The sequence below is a fragment of the Gouania willdenowi genome, chromosome 17 (genome assembly GCF_900634775.1).
Source record: "Gouania willdenowi chromosome 17, fGouWil2.1, whole genome shotgun sequence".
Classification (NCBI taxonomy): Eukaryota; Metazoa; Chordata; class Actinopteri; order Blenniiformes; family Gobiesocidae; genus Gouania; species Gouania willdenowi.
The window spans coordinates 2825102-2835483 of NC_041060.1; the positions used below are offsets into that span (position 1 = coordinate 2825102).

Here is a 10382-nt window from a genome sequence, read left to right on the forward strand (position 1 = left end):
TTTCTGGCGACCGCACATGGGATCCCGACCCCAGGGTTGAAAAACAGTCTTTAATTGATTCAAGCATGTGTGTGTGTGTCCCGCACTTTCTGTAAAAACATTATATGGATTTAGTGCAGAAGCCATAAAACAAATGTCACTATTAAACAATCTTAACGTTTGACTTTTTAATGACAGAACTGAACAGATGAATTGAGTTAGAAATACAAACGGTATAAAGAACCTACGAAAAGCTACAAACACTTTGGATCTCCATCAGTTACACATTTGGATCTCATCCTGGAGGATTCCTCACGCGGGGGTGGAGACCTGGATGAGTTCCACTATCCTCAGCAACACGCTCTTCATCAGGTCGAACGAGTACAGAGCCGAGTTCAAAGCCTGAGGAGAACAAAAATGAAAGCTTTTCATCAGATTTATGATCATTTAATGATGAAGTGTTTGAGAGAAAAAACCATGTCTGACCTGAATCTGAGACTCTTCTGTCACGTGAGGCAGCGTTTCATCACCGACCGTGACACAAACTTCAGCCTGCGTTTCTGTGGGTTCATTATGGTAGAAATCATTCATTTTGAAGACAGAAGCAGCTTCTATATTAAAGCAGCCGTTGGTGTTTAAATGCAGATTTCAAATGGCCGTCAAAGATTCAAAAATGTAAACAAAAATCCAAAAATACACATTGCATCTAGACAGATGTTGGTCATTTGTTTTTAACAGTAATTTATTGGCACTCCAATTGTTTCCATCATTTTGTATGTTTTTTTGTGTGTGTTTTTTCCATCATTTTGTATGTTTTTGCTGTTTTTTGTGTATTTTTCTGTCATTTTGTATGTTTTTTTTTTTGTGTTTTTGTATGTTTTTTTTAGTGTTTTTGTATGTTTTTTTGTAGTCTGTGTTTTTTCCACTATTTTTTGTGTATTTTATGTCTTTTTGTATGTTTTTGCCATTTTACATTGACTCCAATTGTTTGCATGAGAGTGAAATTCAAAATGCTGTAAATAATAATAATGAAACAGTTTTTTTTAGATAAATTGTGGATATTTTCTAAAAATCCTCTATGAAATTTTTTTTTTGGAAAATATAAAAAAAAATTGCAAGAATTTTTAAATTTTAAATCAATTTACAAAAGGTTTAAATGTACCAAAGTTTTTTCAGTGTTGGGGCCACATTTTTGTGACAGTTGATTAGTTGTGAGTTTCCAAAGATGTTGAAGATTAAAGTCTTGCTGTAGCGCCACCTTTAGGACGATTGGTCTGTTTTTGGAGCTGAGGTGATCTGGGATGGAACTGGAGCTTTGTGTAAAATCTAGGATTACCACAGAAGAAGAAGATGATGGAGGATAAAGACAAAGAGTGGCTGTAGATCTGACCTTGAGTTTTGTTCTTCTTGTTCTCCTTCATGTTGAGGATCTCCCTCTCATAATGAGCTCTGGACATGTCGAGTCCCACACGCAGCGGCTTCAGGAACGAGTCCTCGATTTTACAAAGCTCTGTCCAGATCCCCGTCTGTAGGGTCACAGCAGTTAGAAAACGTGATGTTTTCATCATCTTTGCCTAAAAAGTCCAGCTGCTCACCTGGTTTTCTGTCACTTTGTCTCTGATGATCAGGTAAAGCAGCAGGTTCAGAGAATCCATGATTCTGTAGAAATCAACACGTGATGTGACACAAAATAAGATAAAATACCATTAATCACATGTCAAACTCAAGGCCCGGGGGCCAAATCCGGCCCTTCAGAACATCTGATTCGGCCCACAAGAGAGAAGATAAAATAAAAAAAAAAGCTAAATAAAAATTAGATTTATATTTAATATTGAACATTTATATTTCGATTTATTATTTAACATTTAGATTTATTATTTAAGATTTACATTTAAGATTCACATTTAACATTGAGATTTAGCATTGAAATTTAGATTTAACATTTACATTTAACATTTAGATTTAATGTTTGACATTTGGATTAAGATTTAACATTTAGATTTAATATTTAAGATTTAGATTGAACATTGACATTATAAACATGCGGCCCACTTGTGACTGAACTCTGCTACAAATGAACAATCACAATTTACAGATCAATTAATATTAAGGCTCAAATTCAAACATGTGGTCCTCCAAAGCAAATGCACAAAATTACTAAACACACCACCAAAAAAACTGAAAAATTTACAAACTGACAACAACTCTGACTCGAAAAACCCAAATCAACAACAAAAATACACAAAACAGAAAAATATACAAAAGTACAACATAAATACAACACAAAAAGACAGAAAAACACACAACATACACACCAATGACTCCCAAAAAACTAAAACACACAAAAGAACACAAATACACACAATTACTCAAACCTAAAATCACAACAACATGAAAGAAAAACCAAAATGACAGCAGAAATAAACAAAAACACCAAAATATACCAATAACAACTGTTCTTTCCTGTGTTTTTACTCTGATTGATCTTTATTCTAAACGCTGACATGAATGTTGATCATGTGACCCTCAGATCAGATATAATCTAATCTCTCTATAGAGTGAAAATACTGTGTTCTCCTTTTGCTTTAGTTTTTTTCTGTGCTCCTTTAGTAAACTTAACAGAACGTACAAACCTGTCCAGATTCTGCAGCAGGTCGGTCTCTGGACCTTCAGGCAGAGTGAAGACTTTCCTCAGCAGAGGCAGTAGGTGGATGCCCTCGAACCAGATGTTGCTTCCTCCAGGCTAAAAAAAACACAGAGAGTCACAGACTCACTCACACATGGAGGAGGAGGAGTTTAATTTAAACACACCTGCAGCGCTGCGTGAATCTGCTCCTTGATGCTTTTAATGATGTAACCTTCCACTCCTGAGTGAGCGCTGGTTTTAAGCAGGAACCTGATAGAAAGAAGAACATCAGCACACGTCACACACACAGGAAGTGGCGTCTGATGATGTTTCCAATGGTTAGAAAAACAAAACAACGATGGCGCTTACAGGAAGAAACGGTATTTGGCTTCTGTGTCAAACTTATCAATGCTGAGCTGAAACACCTTCAGTGCTTTGTTTCTCTGTGGATCAAAACATTTATTACACACTATCTCAGATCAGAGATAAACAGTGATTCAGACTTACCAAGTGAAGATGGGGACATAAGGTCATGACCTTCACCATGCTCTGAAATCAGAATCAGCTTTATTTACCATTGCACATGTTATAGAGCAACAAAATTTCATATCAGTTTCATCCCGTCCAAAAAACATAAAAAGACAATCACATATAACACGGGAAGACAGGGGCGTTAAAACTGTGGGTCGCCACAAGGGCGGTGCCCCGTATTTACCTGTAGATGAAACACGGGAGAACAGGGGGAAAAGGCAGGTTGTAAACTGGGCGGAGTCTTGGTCTCCAATAGTAATCAATCAAACAATAACATGATGAAAGTGATAGAGGAGTGAGGTCATGTGATCGTGGAATCACCTGAGGCACAGTGTGGAAGCTTCTGATCTCCAGCAGCTCTGCACACAGACTGCTGTCAGTCAGCCGCACCAGGCTTTTCTCATACAGCTCCTGAAAGAAAGATCAAATGTGATCTCGGACACGTCACGTGATCAAATGTGATCTCGGACACGTCACGTGATCAAATGTGATCTCGGACACGTCACGTGATCAAATGTGATCTCGGACACGCCACGTGATCAAATGTGATCTCGGACACGCCACGTGATCAAATGTGATCTCAGACGTACTCACCAGTCCTTTCCCAAGCTTGGACTCCTCGGTGCTAAAAACAGACAAAAATTCAAAAAGTCAAATTATTCAAAGCGTTAAAGAAACCTGCTGAAATTCTCCAATAAAAAATGCAATGAAAACGACAACATTAATCACAGCGGGGGCCCCAAAACCTGTGATTGTATCTTATCTGAGGGTCACATGATCAACATTCATGTCAGAAGTTAGTATTTTTGGGTTTCTGTTCATTTTATTTTGGGTACTTATTTCTGGCTTTTTGGAGTTATTTTGTGTATTTTTCTGTTATTTGTTATTTTGTGTATTGTTCTACCCCTCACCCTCTATGTTATTGTTCCTTTTTAGATTATTTTTGTTGTCATCTTGTGTGTTTTTGGAGTAAAATTGATTATTTATGTTGACATTCTGTGCATTTTTCTGTTTTTTGTATGTTTTTGAAGTCATGTTGTGTATTGTGTTGAGTTTCAGATTTCCTCCACCTACCGTACTTGAATTACAATATTTGGAGGATTTATTTTGCGGTGCTGCACAAAATCAATAGATTAAACTTAGATTAATGATGGACTCACGGTGTATTGATCAGTGTGTAATAATCACCTGGAGAGGAGGACGGTCACATGCTCCATGTTCCCCCGCAGACAGAACACTGGGCTGTTGGTAGACAATAGGGACGTCATCAGTGTGTGAAAATCACTTGTTTTAAATCTGTGGATATGATTGATCACCTGTAAACAGTAGGGAAAGCATCTGCTGCCAGGTGATGCACAAACACCAGGTGAGCCAAGCTGGCTAACGACTCTTTGGGATAACGAACCTCCTCCTCCAGGAAACCAGGGACGTGTTTCCTCCTGAGCAGAGGCTGCTGCACGAGGGAGGGGAGGGGCTCACCGATGCTGCGCAGAGTTTTCTACACAAAAAAACACAAATGATTTAAGTTTAAGTGAGACAGCGCTAATAGAAAAGTGATGTGATGGAACAGTTTTATTCCCTCAGTAAAGCTTAAGATCGACTGAACAATCCATTCTTTGACAAAGAAGTTGCAGTTAACTCCTCCAATAACGGCCTTAACGCAATTTTATGGCGTTTGAAATATTTTTCGTCCTTTTTTATTAGAGATGTCCTGATACAACTTTTTCACTTCCAATCTGATACCGATATTGCAGCCTTGGCTATTGATCCGATACGATATCAGCGTGAATCATACATACTTTTATTTTGTGTGTGGAATGTTAGAAAAAAGCTTGATCAATAGTCAACTATTCAAGTTCAATTCAGTTATTTTTTACTGTCAGTATACAGTGGGAACAACTGAGGGCGGGGACAAAAACAACAAACACTTGACAGCGCGAGATTTAAAATCCAATATTCGTTTTCTGGCTGATATCGGACCGATATCCAATATCAATATCGTATTGGGACACCCCTATTTTTATGTCTTACTTACCTCCAGTTTTTATTTGAAAAACTTTCACCCATTTTTATGCCTTACTGTAGCCTTACTTCCATTTTTTGGCGTTTGAAGTATTTTTGTCCTTTTGCTTTACTGGCCTCATAAAAAAAAAATAGAAAAATTATTTAAGTCGCATGTTTTAACAATGTTCAAAGCTGACTAATTTCTGGCAGAATTATTTTATGACTTTCCAAAATATTAGGTGTGAGCAAAACGATTTGTCCCCATGAGTCAGTTTACAGTTATAACAGTGGAAGTCCAGCACGGTCCCACCTTTCTCTCAGTGGTTTCGGGATGTTATGTTTTTAAAAACCCACCATAACTAAACATTGGCTGCATTCTGACTCCCCCACATTTGAAGAGTTGGAGAACATAGTTAATGACATTTATGTCATGGAAAAAAAATCATATTCTCCCTCAGATTACAAACAGAAAGGTTTACCCAGTTTTGGTCAAATTGGACGTAAGATATTTTGGATATAAATAGGAAAAGGATTTATTGTCGAATTGTCTCTGTATCAATTTGTATATAACATGGGTACACACACTGATTGGTTATGGTTGTAAATAGTTATGAAAGTAAAAGACTCAAGGGAAAGGGGTACTGAGGGGTACACGGAGAGAAAAGTGTTTTTAGACTCATAACGCCCCTCACTCTGTTGTTGTTGTTGTTGTTGTTGTTGTGTACATAAGCTAAAATCACTACTCCTCTGTTATTCGTGAACGGATCGGGCTGAAATTTGGTAACTATAATTTATGGTTGTGTACGCATCGCGACTCGGGGCAAGATTTTCGATTTGGGGCCCAGGGGAGCCCCAAGGGGCACCAAAAGAAAAAAAAAGCGAAAGTCGCTTTCTCATTTATTTGCGAGCTAAATATTATGATGGTTGCTGGTACCGAATCATTGGCACATACCAATATATAAATGGGACCCATTAATCATTACGTGTCACAGGGGCACCAGGGGGCCCCATTTTTCAAATGACTACTCCTCCGTTAAAGGTGCAGTCTGCAACTCTTATAAAAGTGACTTTTTGTCATGTTTGCTAAAGCTGTCACTATGTAAGGACAGATTTACATCAAACTAGTAGTTTGTGTGAAAGAAACAGACTCATTGAGCCCCGCCCCCTGCTGCTCCTGCAGCCTTTGGCAGATTGTCAGAATGCACTGCGACCGAGCAAAAAGAACCAATCAGAGCCAGGATTGTGTTTGATGGGCTGTCTGACAGCTGTTCCTATTAGAATCATTTCATTAAGTTTGGATTTATTTCACTCACCAAAATCTGCACGGCGAACGTCCTGAGTGGAGACGTCGGCAGCGTGTCGGCATCTCTGAGCGTAACCATCAGTAGGGGGTGACTCAGCGTTTTCATGCAGCTGTAGGAAAAACAAAACAAGACTCATCTCTAAGCCGTGCATCTGAACTAAACAAGCACTTCACACACGTGCACTCACAATTTCAGCAGCTCCGTGCGCAGCTCGTCCTCTTTTCTGCTGTTCGTCGCCTCTTCAACGAACGGTTGGATGAATTCCGTCAGACGACCGCAGCAGCGACACAGAGAGAACACGTCGTCCTCTTCTTGTTCTTTGGTGACAGGCAGAGGAAGTTTTTCCAGCTGCTCCAGAGCTGAGGACAGAGTGATTCCCACGGAGGGGGCCTTCCTGTTCCCCAGCCTCAGCAGCACTGAGAGGAGAACACAGAAGAACGATGTCAGTGAACGCACCACCACCACCAACACAATAACAACTTTCTGCATCACGTTTGATTAATATCCAAATGACACACAATACACAACAAGCAAAGCGTAGGAAGATAAAAAAGGTGAGGCTCTAATGTGGCTTAAATTCACATTTTTCTGCCAAAAAAAGAAAGGATGTTCTATGTCTCCAAGTCAGCAGCTGTTAGCGTTTAAAGGCAGATTTTAAATGTCATTTATTAAGACAAAAATCCCAAAATACACATATTGCATCTAGATAGCATGGTCATTTCTTTTTAACAATGATTTATTGGCTCCATTAGTGAAAAACTGATGTTTAAAAATGACATTTTCACATTGACTCCAATTGTTTCCATAATTCTGTATGTTTTTGAAGTATTTTTGTATGTATTTGCTATTTTTTTGTATGTTTTTGCTATTTTTTTGTGTATTTTTTCCATCATTTTGTATGTTTTTTGTGTATTTTTCTGTCATTTTGTATGTTTGTGGAGTATTTTTGCATGTTTTTGCTATTTTTTCATATTTCTCTGTCATTTTGTATGTTTTTTTTAGTTTTTTTTTGTATGTTTTATCTGTATTACACTGACGCCAATTGTTTGCATGAGAGCAAAATGTATAATACTGTAAAAAAAAAAAAGTCAGTTTTTCAAATAAAATTCTAATACCGTATTTTGTTTTTGAAGATGAGCTGTACACAGTTTGGGGTCAACTGAGCAAAAAATTGTGGGAGAAGTCAGATTTCATACGTTTTACAGTTTTTAATTAAAACAGAGTGATGCACTTCAAGATTTAGAAAAGGTTTAAATGTAGAAAGGTTTCTTCAGTGTCGGGGCTACTTTTTGGTCAGAGTTGCAAATCTGTAGCACATCAGGTTGATTTATTGTGAATTTTCTAAATGCTGAACTTTAGAGGCTTGCTGTAGCGCCACCTTAAGGATGATTGATCTGTTTTTGTAGGTGAGGTCATCTGGGTTGGGACTGGAGCTTAGTGGAAAATTTGGTGATTTTTTCATGCATGAGGCGTAGGATTTCATCAGGCCTCTAAAACAAACCTCCTGTATTTTACCAGTTTGTAAAGGTTGTAAAAGTAGCTGCAGACTCCCAGCCACCGCCTCAGGGTCGTCCTGCTCCAGCTGCTCCAACAGGCCAATCACCAGCTCTTTGGGTCTGCACGTCTGCAAACACACAAACATCATCCCCAATCCTCATGATAATCATAGTGTTTATTATGATGATGCACATCCAGACCTCCAGCAGGTGATTAAAGATGGCCACACACTGAGGAAGCTGTTGATCCTCTTTGTTCAGCAGAACTCGGACCAACGGAGGCAGTAGATTCCATCCCATGGATTGGACTATGTCCTTCACACACACACACACACACACACAGCTCCATCAGCTCCATGCTCTGCAGACAGGAGCAGAACTAAAGGAACAAACCTGATTCTTTTCATCCAGAACGATGCTGAGAACCTGAGCGCTGTCTCCTGCCTCGATGCAGCTCCGCCCTGCGATGGTGAACACGTCGTGATCCTCTGATGAGTAGCCGTCGTCTGACACAGTTTGCTGCACCAAGGAAGGTAATCTACAACGTTTTCTTTGTTTCTGGAGTCATTATTGTGTATTCATGTTGTGTGTTCTTACTTTTCTCTGGTTTTTGTAGCCATATCATATGCTTTTGGAGTACTTTTGTGTATTTTTGTTGTCATTTTGAAAATATTTCTAATTTTGTGAATTTTAAGTTTTCTTGTGCAACTTTTGGTTAATTGTGTGTATATCTGTTGTTACTTTTCATATATTTGTGTTATTTTGTTGTCCGTTTTTTATATATTTGTAAAATTAATTAGTTTTTTTCGTAATTTTGGGTGTTTTTGTTATCATTTTGTGAATATTTTTGTGTATTTTAGGTCATCTTGCACAAGTTTTGGTTAATTTTGTATTTCTTTTGACATTTTATATATATTTATGTTATTTTTGTTGACTAATTTTGTGTATTGTAATTTGAAGAAATTATTCTTGTGTTTTTGATCATCTTCTCTGTTTTCTGGTTAATTTTGCGTATTTCTGTTGTCATTTAGTAATTTTTCTTTGTATTTTTTTGTTGTTTTGACTAATTTTGTGGATTTTTATTGTCATTTCATACATATATATATTTGCATTATTTTTAGTGTATTTTTATTCATGGGAAACTCTTGGTTAATTAAAAATCATTCTTGTGTATTCTTAATCATATTCTCTGCTTTTTGATAAATTGGTGTATTTCTGTTGTCATTTTATATAGATTTGTTAATGTTAAATTAAACCGACCACATTTGGCTTGAGTCTTTCTACAGCTTTTAAATGTTAGAAGAAATGTGGTAAAACTAGAACTACACAACTCAAACATTTGTAATAAATAAGTTACACTGTATATTGAGATGATATGGTTACATTTATCCACACTTTATTAATTACTTAATGTTGTGTCACTCAATGTGATGAGGAAATGTGCTGTTGTGTGTATATTTGAGTGTAACATCATTGTGTGCTGTTGACTTTGTGTACTTGCCCTTATTGTGTTGTTGATGTTGTGTGATGTCACTGAGAGGGCGTGGTTCACTTACACATCTCTGAACCACGTCACTGAGCTGCTCCAGAGCCATATCTGCTGTGTCACCTTCAATAACACACAAAGTTAAAATAATATAACAAGTCATCATTTGGCTTTCAAAGGCTCATTTTAATGAGGAAGCTAGGTTGTTAGCCACCAGTAACACACTCACAAAGCTTAGCACGGCTACAGTGTGTGTGTTAAAGTAACACAAACATACACATATAGACTATTATATGATAATAAGACACTTTCTTACCTTAGCTTCTTTTTGCACAGTAAACACCCGCCGTCCGTTTTAAGCGCGAAGCAGCTCCACTGACCGTCTGGGTTGCCGTAGAACGGTAAAACGTCGCTGAAGGGTCTATTTCAACCGGTAACCGTGTTAGCTGGTGATCGACTTCCGCCTGTGCTACTAGATACAGTGGGCGTGCACTGTTTACCATAGACATAATATACATATTTTATATTATTATTATTATTATTATTATTATTATTATTATTATTATTATTATTATTATTATTATTATTATTATTATTATTACTATTATTGTTATTATACCTTTTTATTGTTAATAATATTGTTTATTAGTAATATTACTAACCCCACTTTTTTAAATTAACGTTCCCAACACTGCTCATCTATCTATCAACAGGAAGTTTCTGCAGACAGACGCTCCGTCCCGACCACTGAGGATAATGTCTGTGCGTTACAGACCCTGGCCGTGTGCACTGAAGTGTATATGACAATACAGTGGTGAATCTCAATCCATGTATTATTATTTTTAATTTATTTTAAGTAGGACTATAGGGTCATAGGTTTTTTGTCAAAAAAATAAATAAAAATAAATTCACAGCACTCCCTGTTCAAAATTACTTCCAGCGGCCCTTCAGTCTGT

General features: G+C 37.5%; 1 protein-coding gene across 1 annotated transcript; it reads right to left on the reverse strand.

Annotated features, from left to right (window-relative positions):
• Positions 1-152: 152 nt before the first annotated feature.
• glmna (glomulin, FKBP associated protein a) lies at positions 153-9864 on the reverse strand. Its single transcript, XM_028472891.1, has 19 exons — positions 9743-9864; positions 9497-9549; positions 8334-8459; positions 8142-8255; positions 7960-8068; positions 6632-6860; positions 6454-6553; positions 4453-4634; positions 4325-4378; positions 3731-3761; positions 3458-3547; positions 3113-3154; positions 2975-3048; positions 2791-2875; positions 2613-2722; positions 1575-1638; positions 1370-1505; positions 466-539; positions 153-381 (listed from the first exon to the last, which is right to left on the reverse strand). The coding sequence occupies exons 2-19, from the start codon at positions 9533-9535 to the stop codon at positions 292-294; spliced, it is 1749 nt and encodes a 582-aa protein (XP_028328692.1). The 5' UTR covers positions 9536-9549; positions 9743-9864; the 3' UTR covers positions 153-291.
• Positions 9865-10382: the final 518 nt, after the last annotated feature.